Source organism: Mustela erminea, chromosome 18 (genome assembly GCF_009829155.1).
Source record: "Mustela erminea isolate mMusErm1 chromosome 18, mMusErm1.Pri, whole genome shotgun sequence".
In the NCBI taxonomy this organism is placed as follows: Eukaryota; Metazoa; Chordata; class Mammalia; order Carnivora; family Mustelidae; genus Mustela; species Mustela erminea.
In genome coordinates, this window is record NC_045631.1 from 18,561,576 (window position 1) to 18,579,006 (window position 17,431).

Genomic DNA, 17,431 nt, shown 5'->3' on the forward strand with positions numbered 1-17,431 from the left:
CCTGGGATCAAGCCCGTGTCTGGCTCCGTGCTCAGTAAGGAGTCTGCTTTAGAATTCTTTCCCTTTCTCTCTGCCCCCCCCGCCCCCGCTCATGTGCGCTTGCTCTCTCTCTAAAATAAAATAAAATAAACCCTAAAAAAAATAATCCAACAGTCCTTGCAGCCATTGTGCACTGCCTATAGCTGTCACCAAGGATCATGCAGTTGTTGATTTTATGGATCATAGCTTCCTGAGCCAATGAGACACCATGTCACCCTTGCCCATCTACAGGCACTACATTACCTTCACACTTGGCATCCTGTAACACTAGACCAAGGGTCACAGCATGTTCCAGCATACCCCCAACTACAGTTGAAGGTCATTCCTTACCAAAGTCATTCTGTAGGTCTGGAAGAGCTGACTCTTCTTCAAATGCACAAACACCTACAAAAGTGACAGGGATCACAAAGAATCAAGGAAACATGACACCACTAAAGGAACATAGTAAACTTCCAGTAATAGACCCCAAAGAAGTAGAGATTCACAAATTACCTAACAAATAATTCAAAATAATTATTTTAAAGATGCTCAGAATGCTGCAAGAGAAAACAGATAAACAGTTTGATGAAATAAGGAAAATTAAAAAAAAAAATGAAATGATAAGTCCCACAAAGAGAAAAACACAAAAAGGATGCCAGAAATTTTAGAGCTAGAGAATACAAGGACTGAAACAAAGAATTCAACGAAGAGCTTCAACAGCAGACTAAACAAAGCAGAAGAATCAGTGAATCTGAACACAGGTGATTTATTATTATTAATATTGAAGTATAGTTGATATACAATGTAGTGATTTGACAAGTCTATACACTATGTTGTGCTCACCACAGGTGTAGCTATCATCTGTCACCATACAATGCTATTATAATACCATTGACTATACTCCTTATGCTGTACTTTTATCCCTGTGACTTATTCATTCCATAGCTGGAAGCCTGTATCTCCATCTCCCTTCACCCATTTTGCCCATCCCTTAATTCTCTCTCCTGTGAGAGAGAATTTTTGTTCTCTATATTTATGAGTTTGTTTTTGCTTTTTGTTTATTTGTTTTGTTTTGTTTTTAGTTTCTATATATAAGTAAAATCATATGGTATCTGTCTTTCTCTGACTTATCACATCTAGCATGCTCTCTGGGTCCATCTATGTTGTCACAAATGGCAAGATCTCATTGTTTTTTTATGGCTGAGTAATATTTCAGTGTGTGTGTGTGTGTGTGTGTGTGTGTGTGACATCTTCTTTACCCATTCATCTACTGATTGACACTTGGGTTACTTTCACATCCTTGTTATTGTAAATAATGCTGCAATAAACACAGGGGTGTATATATCTTTTCCAATCAGCATTTTCATTTTGGGGGGTAAATACTCAGTGGGAACACAGATCATTTGAAATGATCCAATCAGAGAAAAGGAAAGGGAAAAAATGAAGGAGAATGAAGAAAGCCTATGGGATTGATGGGACACCATTAAGATAAACTATGTATTATGAGAGTCTAAGGAGAGGGAGAGAGGAACAGAAAGCTTGTTTTAAAAAATTTATGTCTGAGAACTTCCCAAATCTGTGGAGGTATTTGCACATCCAAGTTCATGAAGTTCATAGGTCTGCAAACAAATTCAACTCAAAGACATCTTCCCCAGGACACATTGTAATAAAACTGTCAAAAACCAAAGACAAGGGCACCTGGGTGGCTCAGTGAGTTAGGCCTCTGCCTTCAGCTCAGGTGATGATCTCAGGGTCCTGGGATCGAGTACCATGTCAGGTTCTCTGCTCGGTGAGGAGTCTGCTTCCCCCTCTCTCTCTGCCTGCTTCTCTGCCTACTTGTGATCTACCTCTGTTTGTCAAATAAATAAATGAAATCTTATTTTTAAAAAAAAAAGCCAAAAATAATGATAAATCTTGAAAGTGGCAATGGAAAAGAAGTATGTCACTTACAAGGGAATCCTATAAGACTATCAATGTATTTCTTACCAGAAACCTCACAGGCCAGGAGAAAGTAAGGGTGATATATTTAAAGTAATCTTATCTGGCAAAATTCTCCTCAGAAATGAAGGAGAGACAAAGTCTTTCCCAGACAAATAAAAGCTGCCTTACAAGAAATATGAAATTCTTCAAGTTGGCACAAAGGGACAACAATTATTAACATTAAAATATAAAACATACTGATAAATATAACTATAATGTCAAATTCAGAATACTTCAATACTGTAATATGGTAGTGTATTAATCAGTTAATTCTAGTATTAAGATTAAAGGACAGAAGTATTAAAAATAACTATAGCTACAATATTTGCTAATGGATATACAGTATAAAAAGATGGAAATTTTGGTATCAAAAACAAAATGGGAGGGTAAAAAGGTAGAGCTTTTGTATGTAGTTGAAATTAAGTTGAAATCCACTTAAAATTATTATAATTGATATTTCATGGTAACCACAAAGCAAAAACCTACAATAGATGCACAAAAGATGCACAAAAGCATACCACTATGTAAAATCATCAATTCACAAGGGAAGTCAGTAAAAGAGGAAGAAAGAAAAAAGGAACTATGGAACAGTCAGAAAATCATTAACAAGATGATATTATTAAATTTTTCCCTATTGATAATCACTCCAAATGTATATGGATTAAATTCTCCATCAAAATGCATAGAGTGGGGGCACCTGGGTGGCTCAGTGGGTTAAAGCCTCTGCCTTCAGCTCAGGTCATGATCCCAGGTTCCTGGGATTGAGCTCTGCATCGGGCTCTCTGCTCTGCAGGGAGCCTGCTTCCCTTCCTCTCTCTCTGCCTGCCTCTCTGCCTACTTGTGATCTCTGTCTGTCAAATAAATAAATAAAATCTTTAAAAAAAATGCATAGAGTTGATGGATGGATGGATGAAAAACAAGACCCAACTATATGCTGCCTAAACAAGAGACTCATACCAGCTTTAAGGATGCACATAGGCTCAAAGTGAAGGGATAGAAAAAGAGAGTACATGCAAGTAAAACCAAAAATAGAACAGAGGTAGCTATACTTAAATCAGACTTTGAAATAGACTTTATGCCAAAAGCTGCAACAAGAGACAAAGAAAGTCATTGTACAATGATAAAGGGGTTAACTCATCAATAATTATGGGTTGCAGAATTATAGTATTAACTGAATTCACATCCCAGCCAAGTTACTCATGTTAAAATTGGGCACTGATTAGGAAGAAGGACCTCATTCCAAACTTCCAGCATTCAGTGGGACTAGGAGACTAATAATCTCAAACTTCTAAGTCACTCTGGGTCTCTGTTGCCAATGGAGGCAGTTTGTCCTCCTGTATTTTGGAGACTAGCCTTCACTAATTTGAAAACCTTGCAGTAATTTCTGGGGCAATTGCCTTACTAGGAGTTTCCCATTTTCCTCAAGACTCATTGCAACCACCTCTTACTTCTAGGAGACTCATAACTAAAATCAGAGTCAAAATGCTCCAGCAGGGCGATTACAAAGAATGACCAGGAAAAATAGTTTATATAGCAAAAGATTTTCACGATTTGCATATATAGTGGCATAAACCCAACGAATATGTGTTAGAGTATATCATAAGGGAGTTAAAGAAAGGAGCACAGAATATGGTGCTGAGTTGTTAGAATTTGTTAATATGGATACACTTGTCAGAAATTAAGGACTTCAGGTCATAGCTTCTATAGCTGGAAGTGATGTAAGAAGAAATCTAAAGGCTTAGGGATATAGGAATGTCGGAGCAGATTTATTATGTATTGACCTGCACATCCACTCCCCTTCCCAGTACATCCTCTGAGAGGATCCTGGGGAGATCCCTTTACTAGAGCATTGAAAAGTATATTAACAATGGGAATACCTGCATCCTTGAAAAGTTCTATGGTTCTATAGAAAAAGTTCTATTCTTCTATAGGTTAGGCAGGTGGGTTTCAGAGTAGTAGAGGCCAAATATTGGTATTCAACCACCAAAGACAAAGTAGGCACATTTACCGTAAAAAGAAGTAGAAATAGAGTGGTAATCAGATTTTTTTTTTTTTAACTCTCAGCACTCTTTGTGGCTAAATGATTATGGTGGGCCTAGGAATAAAATAGATGGTCAGCCTACTGAAATGGTCATCCATATATATATATGTATATATATATATGATAAAAAATCCATATATGGTGACTAAAGATATGGCTCTAGTCACCACCATGGAGAGTTTTGACCTCTCACCAGTTTCTAGGCCTAAGCCCCATAAGCCCCATAATGAAGGCAAAGCTGGATCTCCTTGAAGGAGGATTTTGCAGCACTGTCATCAGTATATACTGAAAATCTTCCCCATACAACCTGTGGCCAGCTCCTAAAATGACATATGCCAGGGGGAAAAATATCCTGGTATTACACAGATGTTAATTCCTGGGAACTCTAAGTGCCACCACAGTCTACCAGTTTAAGTACGGGCTTGTGGTAGAAGGTGAGAAATTTAGTCTTTTTTTTTTTTTTTTTTTTAATGTAACAGCTTAGGATCCTTTATTTACAGTTCTCAGTTTAGAGGCTTATGAGTGTAGAATGTAGAGGTTGCTACTAGCTCCAGGTCTAGGGACAGAAATTTCCAGTCTTCCATAGTTAAGGGGACCTGTTGAAGTGGAGGTTAGAGCCTTATACTCCATAGCCAGTGTTGTAGCTGACTTTAGTCTGGCGGGGGCTGTGGAGTCATGAATGGGTGGGGAGGTATAAGAACCTGGCTGTGGTGTCCCTAGAGTTGGCCCATAAACAACTGGAATTGTCTGTATCTTGTTTATGAAGGCATTGTATGCTAGAAGGACAAAGCTGTTGACAACAGCACCACAAAGAGGATAAGGAGGATGGCCTAGCCAGAACCCAGGAATTTCTGGAGGACAACTGAATCTTCGCACTGATTTTTCTCCATGCTGAAACCTGCATGGACATGGAAGACTTTACTTGCTGGGATGTCTAGCAAAGTATGGTACAGTATGAGGGTCTCATGAAGAAGTATTGCTGTAATGGCCAAGGCCTGACTTGGGGTGCAGGATCCCGTAAGATTAGCACTATTTCTTCCAGTGGCAATAAAAAGCCAGAACACAATTGAATTGGTGTACTGATGAGGTAGGTCTTCAGGTCATAACTGAGTGTTAATCTTGATGATGCACTGACCATCTGGTTTCCCTTGGGGAAAGAAATCTGAAGAGGTTTTTGCTTTTACAAAAAAAAGGCAAAAAGTAAAAATAGCATTCAGCATTTGTTTCACAGCAAGCTGTTATAGAGGCAGCATATACCCTAAGCTCCTTCCCCAGGAACCATATTCACTAGCTCAGTCTTCAGCAACTATAGCTTTGAATTGTGTCTGAGCATTTGTGCTTCATCTCGATGTATTTTGTGCATCCGTTAGCAAGATGTGTCCTAAGAAATCAGAAAAGCCTAAGAGATTTGATTTTTTGCATCCAGGAATGCTCAGAAAAATTTTCCATATAAATAAATGGTAATAGCATCTTTGCTTTACATCATTCTGGCTTACATACAGTCTCACAGGAATGTCGTACTTTCAGATAGTGGGGGAAACCTGTACTTTCTTCACTTGCCTTCCAGGATAACAATATCTGAGTTTTGCTCCCACCTCCCTAGTTTTTTGTTTCTCTTGTTGGTTACTCTTCTTTTCTCATTGTTTGTAATACTGGAGTGCTCCCAGAGCTTAGTCCTTGCACCTTTCCTTTATTTTTTTTGAAGTTCTTATTTTAATTCCAGTTAGTTAGCATTCAGTGTGATATGAATTTCCAGTGTACAATATAGTAATTCAATAATTCCATACATCACTCCACACTCATCACAAGTGCCCTCTTAATCCCCACCACATATTTAACTCATTCCCCACTGTCCCACCCCCTGAGAAATTGAGTCTTAATTTAAGTTTGAGTCACAGTAGATAAAGTAAATCCATAGAACCACCCTACAGTGATTTCATCAGTTCCAGGATGTATAATTAAAATAGATACATGGTAACTGGCAGAATTTCCACATTGGCTTTCTGATCCTGAAATAAGGAGACTTATAGTATAACAGGCCAAGTTGTAGCCCTTGGGAACTCCCCTCTTCCACATACACATATACCAGGAGTAAACAAAAATTATTGTTTTCCTGGGGTGGCAGAATGGGCAATTACAGAGATTAGTAACACCAATAAAGATTTGAAAGAAGCAGGGAGTGATGAAACCTATCTCATGCCAGTTTAATTTGCCTGTTTGGATGGATTTTGGAGAATGACTGTAGAGTATTATAAATTTAATCAGGGATGTCTCCAGCTGCCTTCCATAGGTGATTTCTTTATTGGAGCAAATCAACAATCCCTGCCACCTGGTATGCAGTATTGCCCTAACAAATGCTTATTTCTCCATACAAGCTGGGAGAGAACACCAGCAGCTATTTGAATTTACTTGGCAGGCCAAAAATATAACTGCATTCTCTTGCCCCAGTGCTACATCAGTTCTCCTGCTCTCTACCATAATGTAGTCCACAGAGATATTGAGCATCATGACCTTCCAATCAGCACTAAGTTGGTCCAGCACATTGATGACATTACAGTTATTGGATCTGGAGGATAGGAAGTAGCAAGGTCTTTAACTATCTTCATAAAATATATGAAACTAATATAAAATATATGAAACATAAAATATACCAAACTAGGGGATAAAAGATAACCTCCATTTCTGGTATCAATTTCCATATCAGTCAAGTGCAAGTTACTACATTATTATCTCAGCTCTAAACTCACCCTTCTGTATTCTTCTTTGATGCTAGAGCTGGGACTCTGAAAACCACATTTCTTTGCCTTGCCAGCTAGTTCTGTTAGGCTCTGCTAATTGGTGGCACTAGAGGGAGACCCCAAGACTGAAGAAGGATGAGAGAATTGCTTCTTCTTGTCCAACTCAAGACTGTTTCCTGGGGCACCTGCGTGGCTCAGTCGTTAAATATCTGCCTTAGGCTCAGATCATGATCTCAGGGTCCTAGGATAGAGCCTCGCATCAGAATCCCTGCTAGGTGGGAAGCCTATTTCTACTTCTCCCACTTCCCCTGTTTGTGTTCCCTCTCTCGCTGTCTCTCTCTGTCAAATAAATACATAAAATCTTAAAAAAAAAAAAAAAAGACTGCTCCCTGTGAACTTTTGGTTCCTGTATGCTTTACCTCTGCAATGCTTCTTTATCCTGGTAGCAGCATGTTCTTTCTATAGCAACAACTGAATCCAGTTTGTAGTCTTTCTACAGTTCTGCACATTTCATTGACTCAAAGACACCAACACCAGCCAGTGTTCCTTCCAGTCTGGGTCCTACGCAATCCCTCCTCTAAACTCAAAGACACCAATACCAGCTGAGCAGCGTCTTCTCGGTGATCTGAGTTTCAGCTCTGTGGGGGTTACTCTGTTAAGTTTGTAAATTTTTTCCTTTTCTTCTTCTTTTCTTTCCCAGCTCTAGGTGCAGTAACAGTTGCTCCCGCTCTCATACCTCAGATGTCTCTTTTTAGCTTTGCAGTCATCTACTTAACTTTATATCTAATTAACAGTTCTTGTTAAAGTATCTATTCAAATAACTGGTGTGATTTCTATTTCCTATCTGGACACTGACTATTCAAGTTAATAAAAGATTGTTAAATTTTATTAAAAATTACAACCAAGTGAAGGTACTATATGACTCAACCATACTCCAGCTATTATATATGCTATCTGTACTAATTAATATATCCAAATCACTTTGTAATTAGTCATTTCAAATGTAAGGAATTGGATTATTAAAAACAGAAACTATGATTTCTCCCCCCCATTTTTTATAGGGGGAAAATATATTTTTATATTTTAGCTATATAAACCATAGTTTCAAGTGACACACTTCATTTAGTGTGTAATAAATGTAAATGAGTTACAAATGTGCTGCAAGATAGTTATCTATTCAGCCCTAAGTAGCCTGAAATGACTGGGTGGTTGGTGCCTCTATGTAATTCACCCCTTGCCAGAAGCAATTTGTTCTAAGGATTCTCAGAGAGTAGCCCAAAGTAGTCAGAGCCTGATGATCCACCCTAGTATCTCCCAAGGCCCCCAAGGAGGCAAGCGCTTTATTAAAGCAAGAATTCTTTAATAAAGAAGCAAAGCCGAAGAATATTCTATTACCAGCACATGACTTTCCAAAGCCAGTTGCAGTGAGAATTGCTGCTTGTCATAAACATTGAGCCTTGGAGCAGTCTGCATGTTCTAGATACTCAAGGGGCAGGACTCACAACCCAAAGTATGGCCAGGAAAGGCAGGGAAACCTGCTGGATACTTCTTATGGACTCAGCTCCCAATCTCTCTTCTCACGTATATTGAATTCTCCCCTTTGTTTATGGCTGATGTGTCCTTTTAGTTACACCCAAATTGGCTGCAGAATTTTCTTCGTAATAACATAGTCATACTCTGCAAATTAGAGCTTCATTATTATTTTGTAATATATACTTGATATGAAAATATACTTGGATATTCTAAATCCAGTCATGTAATAAGATATTGCCATATTACGTTTGCCAGTGAGAAAAAGTAAGAGCTATTACAGTCAAATATAATTTATACTTGTAAGTTCTTAATTGTGAAAATTGTTTTAAATTTATCACCTAGTTGCTTGAATTATAGTCTCATCAATAATTATATTCTCATCAATAATGATCACTGTTAAATTGTCTTGTTCAGGAATTTCATGCAGTCATTTCAATCATAAAACTCTACATTTCATAGAAGACTGATTTAGTGGTAATGAACTCCTTTAATTTTGTTTTTTGGGGAAGCTCTTGACCTCTTAAATTTTGAATGATGACTTGATATGTTAAAGGGAATTCCTTTTGTTTGTTTGTTTTGTGTTTAAAATGAATTCTTATTTTTTATAGAGAACAAGAGAGTTGGGAAGGGCAGAGGGAGAGAGAGAATCCCAACTCAGGCTCCATACCTAGCTAGCTGCCCATTGTGGGATTTGGTCCTATAACCTGGAGACCATGACCTGAGCCAAGAACATGAGTCGGACACTTAACCAATTGAGCCACCCAGGAGCCCCTCAAGGGAATTCTTTAAATGGAAAGAAAAGAACATAACTAGAAGAAAACTATGAAAAAATGTCACTGGTAAAACCAAATATATAGTTAAAGCAGATTAATCACTTATAAAGCCAGTAAGGAGGTTATAACACAAGAATAGTAAAAATCAATTATATCTATAAAAATTAGTCAAGGGATACACAATTAAAATGTAAACTATAATATCTCATATATAAAACACAGAGATGGAGTAAAAATTTAGTGCCTTTAGAATGTGTTCTTCAGCACACATGTGAACTTAAGTGACCATCAACTTAATATAGACTGCCTGTATATATATATATGTATATATGCCTCATATATGAACCTCACAGTAGCCACAAATAAAAAACTTGAAATAGATACACACAAAAATAAATAAATCAATCCAAGAAGGCCATCAAGCCAGAAGAGAAGAGAACAAGACAAAAAGAAAGGAACAAAGAACTACAAAAACAACCACAAAACAACAAATTGCAATAAGCACATACCTATCAATAATCACTTTAAATGTTAATGCTCCAGTCAAAAGACATCAGGGGACTTAATGGATAAAAAAAAATGCATCTATATGCTGTTTATGAGACTCAATTCAGACTTAAAGACATATACAGACTGAAAGTCAAGGGATAAAAAATGATATTCCATGTAAATGGAAGTGGAAAAAAAAGCCAAGGAAGCAATACTTGTATAAGACACAATAGACTTTAAAACAAGGACTGTAACAAGAGAAAAAGGGCATTACATAATGATAAAGGGATCAGTCCAACAACAAGTTTAACATTGTAAATATCTATGTACCCATAAAAAAAGCAAATATTAATAGATATGAAGGGAGAAATTGACAGTAGTACAATAACCGTAAGGGATTTAAATATGCCACCTACATCAACAAATATATCATCCAGATCCAAAAAATCAATAAGGAAGGAGTGGCTTTGAATAACCCATTAGACCAGATGGATTAACAGAGTAAATATAGAACATTCCATCCCATAATAGCAGAAGAGACTTTTTTTTTCAAGTGCACATGGAATATTCTCCAGGATAGAGCACATGTTAGTCCACAAATCAAGTCTCAATAAATTTAAGACTGAAATCATATCAAACATCTTTTCTGACCATGAAAGTATGAAACTAGAAATAAATTATAAGAAAAAAATGGAAAAAACACAAAAATACTGAAGCTAAACAACACACTACTAAACAACCAATGGTCAACAAAGAAATCAAAAAGAACATGGAGACAGCCTTGCATATGCCCCCACCCTGGAGCTGCCCATGCCGCCAGTCATCAGCCCCACCATGTTCTTTAACATTGCCATGAATTCCAAGCCCTTAGGCCACACCTCTTTTGAGTTGTTTGCAGTCAAACTTTCAAAGGTAATAGAGAACTTTCATGCTCTGAGCACTGGGGAGAAAGGATTTGGTAACAAAGTTTCCAGTTTTCACAAGATTATTCTGGGATTTATGTGCCAGGGTGATGACTTCACAGGCCATCATGGCACTGGTGGCAAGTCCATCTATGTGGAGAAATTTGATCATGAGAATTTCATCCTGAAGCACACAGGTCCTGGCATCTTGTCCGTGGCAAATACTGGACCCAGTACAAATGGTGCCCAGTTTTTCATCTGCACTGCTAAGACTGAGAGACTGGATGACAAGCATGTGGTCTTTGGCAAGGTGAAAGAGGGCATAAATATCTTGGAAGCCATGGAGCACTTTGGGTCCAGGAATGGCAAAACCAGCAAAAAGATAATCATTGCTGACTATAGATAAATCTAATCAATTTGACTTATGTTTTATCTTAACTACCAGACTATTCCTTCTGTTGATCAGAAAAGCATCCCTTCACCCCATCTGCTTGAAATATCCTATACTCTTTGTGCTCTCACTGTAGTTCTATGAGTTTCATATTTTTCTTACTCCCCTCAAAGTCTAGCTGGTTTGCAGAGTTAAGTTTATGATTATGAAATAAAAACTGAACGACAACAAAAACATGTAGACAAATGAAAATGGAAGCAAAATGGTCCAAAATCTTTGGGACACAGCAGAAGCAGTCCTAAGAGGGAAGTTTATAGTGATACTGGTCCACCTCAAGACACAAGAAAAATCTCAAAACAATGATGTAAACTTACACCTACCAGAACTAGGAAAAAAATGACAAAGCAACCCCTAAGTTAGTAGAAGAAAGGAAATTATAAAGACCAGAGTGGAAATAAATTAAATAAAAACTAAAAAAAAATCAATCAAAAGATCAATGAAACCAATGGCTGGTTCTTTGAAGAGATAAACAGAATTGATAAACTTATCCAGATTCATCAAGAAAAAAAGGGAGGACTCAAATAAATAAGATCAGAAATGAAAGAGGAGAAATAACCAACATGACAGAAATACAAAGAATTATAAAAGAAAACTATGAAAAATTATATGCCAACAAATTAGGCAACCTAGAAGAAATAGATAAATTCTCAAAATATACAGTCTTCCAAATGGAATCAGCAAGAAATAGAAAATTTGAACAGACTGGTTACTAGTAATGAAATTGAGTAGGTCCTCAAAAAACTCCCAAAAACAAGAGCAGGACTGGATGGCTTCACTGATAAATTCTACCAAACATTTAAAGAAGAGTTAATACCTATTCCACTCAAACTATTCCAAAAATAGAAGAGGAAGGAAAACTTCCAAATTCATTCTATGAGGCCAGAATTACTCTGATACCAAAGCCATATAAAGACTCTGCAAAAAAAGAAAACTACAGGCCAATATCCCCAATAAACATAGAGACAAAAATCCTCAACAAAATATTAGCAAACCAAATTCAACAATACACTGAAAGGACCATTCACCACAATCAAGTGGGATTTACCCCAGGATGGTTCAATATTCACCAACCAATGAAAGTGATATATCACATTAACAAAAGGAAGGATATGATTGGGAACCTGGGTGGCTCAGTTGGTTAAGCAACTGCCTTAGGCTCAGGTCATGATTCCAGAGTCCTGAGATCAAGTCCCATATCGGTCTTCCCCTGCTTTGCAAGGAGTCTGCTTCACCCTCTCCCTGTCTGCCACTCCCCCTGTAGTCTCTCTCTTTCTGTCAAATAAATAAATAAAATCTTGAAAAAAAATATGATCATCTCAATAGATGCAGAAAAGCATTTGATAAAATACAAAATCCACTCATGATAAAAACTCTCAACAAAGTAGGTTTAGAGAAAACATACCTTACTAACATAAAGGCCATAAATAAAAAACCCACAGCTAATATCATACGTAATGGTGAAAATGGAAAACTTTTCATTTAAGATCACAAACAAGACAAGGTTGTCCATTCTCATTATTTGTATTCAACATAATACTGGAATTCCTAGCCACAGCCATCAGACAAGAAAAAGAAATAAAAGTCATCCAAATCAGTAAGGAAGAAGTAAAACTCCCTATTTGCAGATGACATGATAGTTTATATAGAAAACCATAAAGACTATACCAAAAAATTATTAGAAATAATAAACGAATTCAGTAAAGTTGCAGTATACATACTTAATATACAGAAACCTGTTGCATTTCCATATACTAATAACAAAGTAGCAGAAAGAGAAAATTAAAATACAATCCCATTTATAATTGCACCAAAAAGAATACCTAGGAATAAATTTAACCAAGAAGGTGAAAGACCTATACTATGAATAATATAAGACATTAGTGAAAGAAATTAAAGATAACAGAAGCAAATGGAAAGATATGCCATGTGCACGGATTGAAGAATTAATATTAAAATGTCCCTACTACACAAAGCAATCTACAGATTCAATGTAATCCCTGTCAAAATACCAATAACATTTTTCACAGAACTTGAACAAATAATCCTAAATTTTGTATGGAACCACAAAAAGACCCTGAATAGCCAAAGTAATCCTGAGAAAGAAGAGCAAAACTGGTGGTATCACAATCCCAGATTCCAGGATATGCTACCAAGTTATAATATTCAAAACAGGTTATACTGGCGCAAAAATAGACACATAGAACAATAGAACAAAATAGCCCAGATATAGACCCACAGTTATATGGTCAAATTAATCTTTGACAAAGAAAGCAAGAACATACAATGAAGAGTCTTTTCAAGAAATAATGCTGGGAAAACTGGACAGCTACATGCAAAAGAATGAAGCTGGACAACTTTCTTAAACCATGCACAAAAACAAACTCAAAATGGATTAAAGACTGAAATGTGAGACCTAACACCATAAAATTCCTAAAAGAAAACTCAAGTAGTAATCTCCTGGACATTGGCCTTAGCAACATATTTATGGATATGCCTCCTCAAACAAGGGAAACAAAAGCAAAAATTAACTACTGGGATTACACCAAAATAAAAATCCTTTGCACAGCAAAGGAAACCATCAACAAACCAGAAAGGCAATATACTGAATGGGAGAAGATATTTGCAAATGATATGACCAAAAAGAGGTTAATATCTAAATTATATGAAGAACTTAATACAATTCAACAGTAAAATAAAAATAATAATAATCTGATTAAAAGTAGGCAGAGGACCTGACTAGACATTTTTCCGGAGACATACAGAGGGCCTACAGATACATGAAGAGATGCTCAACATCAATAATCATCAGGGAAAGACAAATCAAAACTACAATGAAATATTGTCTCACACCAGTCTTAATGGTTAGTATCAAGACAAGAAATAACAAGTGTTGATGAGGATGTGGAGAAAAGGGAACCCTTGTGCACTGTTGGTGGGAATGTAAATTGGTGCAACCAATGTGGAAAACTATATGGAGATTACTCAAATAATTAAAAATAGACCATGATATAATCCAGTAATCCTACTAGATATTTACCTAAAGAAAATGAGAACACCAATTTGGAAAGATATATGCACCCTCATGTTTATTGCAGCGTTTATAATAACCAAGATATGTTAGCAACCCAAGTATCCATTGATAGATGGATAAATAAAGAAGATGTGGTAGATAGATACATAGATAGATATGAATATGTATATGTGAATATTAGTAAAAAAGAATGAAATCTTGCCACTTGCAACAACATGGATGGGCATGAAGAGTATTATGTTAAGTGAAATAAGTCAAAGACAAATACCATATGATTTCACTTACATGTGGAATCCAAAAGACAAAACAAACAAACAAAAAACAGAAATACATTCATAAATACAGAGAACAAACTGGTGGTTGCCAGAGGGGAGGGAGGTGGGGTTCAGCTCAAATAGGTAAAGGGAATTATGTGGTAGAAACTCCCAGTTATAAAATAAATAAGTCATGGAGCTGAAAGGTACAGCAAAGTGAATAGTCAGTAATATTGTAATAATGTTTTTAAAAACCTACATAAAAAATGTTATGTTTATAGAAGCAATCTCAGATTTTTCATTTAATTTTTGAGAAGACTATTCAGAATCTCATACAAATTCAATATTTAATATCATCCCTAATATGTTTCTTTTTCTCACTATATTATATTTAAAAGTTTTTTTTCACCAAGCCCCATACAATTGCCTCCAAATCCCCTTTAATTTATCCCAATGTGCTATACAAATAACATCATCTCTATGGATGTCATGATGCAAAAAAAAGTTGAGAAGCACTGCTTTAGCCCCAGATCAGGATTCCTCTCTCTCTCTCTCTCTCTCTCTCTCTCTTTTTTTGACATTTTTATTCTTTTAAACATTTTTAAAATTTAAATTCAACTAATTAATGTATAATGTATTATTGGTTTCAGAAGTACAGCCCTGTGATTCATCAGTCTCATATAATACCCAGTGCTCATTATATCACATGCCCCCTCTAAAGTCCATCAGCAAGTTACCCCATTCCTCCACCCTTCTCCCCTCCAGCAACCTTCAGTTTGTTTCCTATGATTAAGAGTCTCTTATGGTTTGTCTCCCTTTCTGGTTTCGTCTTGTTTTATTTTTTCTTTTTTTCCCCTATGAGTCTCTGTTTTGTTTCTTACATTTCATGTATCAGTGAGACTATACGATAATTGTCTCTCTGATTGATTTATACCACTTAGCATAATACTCTCTAGTTCTATCCACGTTGTTGCAAACCAGATCACGATTCTTAACCAGAGGCCTCTCAATGGATTTCAGTGAGCGTGTGAAATGTGCAAGTATATCTTTTTGGAGAGAGAGTTAATAGTTTTCACCAAGTTCTCAAAACTTAAGAACCAACTGATCTCAAGAATTTCAAAAGTTTCTCTATAATTTCACCCCTAAAGGAGTGATGATACAAGACAAGGGTTAAAGGAATTCCAATAGGACAAGTAGGCCTCCATTATCACAGGTGGGAAGAATAAAGGTACTATAAAGAGAACTAGGAGGCCTTCTGTCTCTGGCTCCCTCTTTTGGGAATCCTGCTCTTGGTCTCTCTCTCTTCTCAAATTCAACTAATAAACTAAGAGAATTCTAGGGATTTTTCTCTATTAGAAGTAGATACTTTCTCCCTCACATCACCAGAAGACCAAGTAGGAACCAGGGTGGAGCCTAGGGAAGAATAGGTATAAATGAGGCAGAGAGCATAGATTTCAAATGCTCACAGGTGATCTAGCTCTGCAATCAAAGCCTGACAGCCAGTATCATAAAATGTGCATTTACCCATACCTCTTCCTCTGTGTTTTGAAAGAATTTTGTACATATTTAGGCTTTTCCTATATATGTAACCTTCTTGGGGGCCTATCAAAGGTGACTGAAACCACAGTACCACTTTTCCTTGCTAATAGGCTTTGAGGTCCTGAAAGATAGACTTTTTATTTTGTTCTTAAAATATAATACATACTCCATATTTTCTCAATTAATGGTGACAAATGAACATAAATCAAGATTTCCAAATCTAAGCTTCCTTAAATGGTTCTATACCAGGAAGAGCTATTTCCTTTGTAGATTATAAATTAACTTCCTAATACAAATAAGTTTAATGTGAATCTGGGTACTTTATAATTCCAATTTTCTAAAAGATTTTATTTATTTATTTGAAAGAATAATAGTGAGAGAGTACATGAGCAGAAACAGACTTCCCTGGTGAGCTGGGACCTTGGACCCTGATCATGTATGACCAGAGCCCAAGGCAAGTCGCTTAACCCACTGAGCCACCCAGGTGCCCCTAATTCCAAGTTCTTTTATAATCCTAATTTTGACCAGGATTTTATCACCTCAGATATGTCCAACAAAGATCTATTATATCTGCCTAATGAGACTTATCTTCATCACGCATCTACTTCTCTTACTATTAAGAAAAGCATGTGTCATGTCCTTTTAAGTCATTTTTATTCCCTTTTTGCTTGATGCTATTTTCTACACATAGAGTACACTCAAAGAAAGCTGACCAAACTTGAAACAAACTAGAGAATAATAAAGTTATCTTACCTACATACAGGGCTTTATAGTTTATCTTGTACTTTACCATGCATTATCTCATTTGATCACAGGAATCCTGTGAGTTAGCGATCCATTGTAGAAACCAATGCTCAAAAAGTTTAACCCATTTGCCTAAAGTTTCACAGAACTGGAGTTAGAAGCCAGGTCTTCAGAGTCCTATAGCAGTGATCTTTTCCATTGTAAGATTAATGGAATTAAGTCATCTGTTAAAAGAATTTCTTAATATTATGTTGGTACACAAAACTAGATAATCAGTGTAGCTATCCCTGATGCACTAAGAAAAGTAACATACTAGTACATTAGTAAGACCTGTTGATTTGAATAATACTTTTTCTAGAATACTTTGATTTCTTAAACACGTTTGTTTCATTTATCTTTCATTCAGCTTTCAGCCATGTATATTTCTTAGCTATGCATATAACTTCCTGTTTGGTCTTCTAAGCATTGGTTCAAAGTTCTTATTTCTGAACTTTGTCTTTTCTTTTCCTGTTTACTACGCAGCTCCGGGACAGAAAGAAAAAACACAGATCCTTTAATCGGTGAACCATACATCTTTGTTTAATTTTGTCTCGCAGGTACTCTTGACCACCACCAGGGGGCAAAAGCCTACCAGCTGGCTTCTCTGCGATTCATTCTACACAGGGCTGTACAGTACAGGGACCCTCAGTGTCTGATTCTTGATGGAACCTCCCTGCTAATTATTTCAACCGCAGGGCCCCAGGGAGAGAACAAAGGCTCAGCACAGAGGGCTCTAGTGGCATTTAACCATACAGCAGCCAGAAAGAGCTCATGACAGCCCTGTCAGTTGAAAGAAAGCAATGAGATCCAAGGGAGTTTGAGTAACAACAGGAGGAGGAGGCTTTAATAACTGCAAACTCCTTAATGTGTGTGTTTTCTACAGCTTTGAGATGCACGGT

At 36.6% G+C, this 17,431-nt stretch overlaps 2 protein-coding genes across 4 annotated transcripts in view; one reads left to right on the forward strand and one right to left on the reverse strand.

Moving 5' to 3' along the window:
* Window positions 1-17,431, reverse strand: part of EFCAB5 (EF-hand calcium binding domain 5) — a 165,147-nt gene that overhangs the window by 145,781 nt on the left and 1,935 nt on the right. For 2 of the 3 annotated variants that reach the window (XM_032320089.1, XM_032320091.1), the window contains one exon: window positions 283-423. The exons of the other annotated variant lie outside the window; for it this stretch is intronic. The gene's annotated coding sequence lies outside the window, so the exon portion shown is untranslated. Of the gene's footprint in view, window positions 1-282; window positions 424-17,431 lie in introns of those variants that run through there. 3 annotated transcript variants of the gene reach the window in all.
* On the forward strand, window positions 10,349-11,070 carry LOC116577202 (peptidyl-prolyl cis-trans isomerase A-like). Its single transcript, XM_032320098.1, has one exon. The coding sequence runs from the start codon at window positions 10,383-10,385 to the stop codon at window positions 10,878-10,880; it is 498 nt and encodes a 165-aa protein (XP_032175989.1). The 5' UTR covers window positions 10,349-10,382; the 3' UTR covers window positions 10,881-11,070.

What these genes read in the sequence shown, in the direction of transcription:
- LOC116577202 (XM_032320098.1), top strand. Translation starts at nt 10,383, where the DNA reads ATGCCGCCAGTCATCAGCCCCACCATGTTCTTTAACATTGCCATGAAT.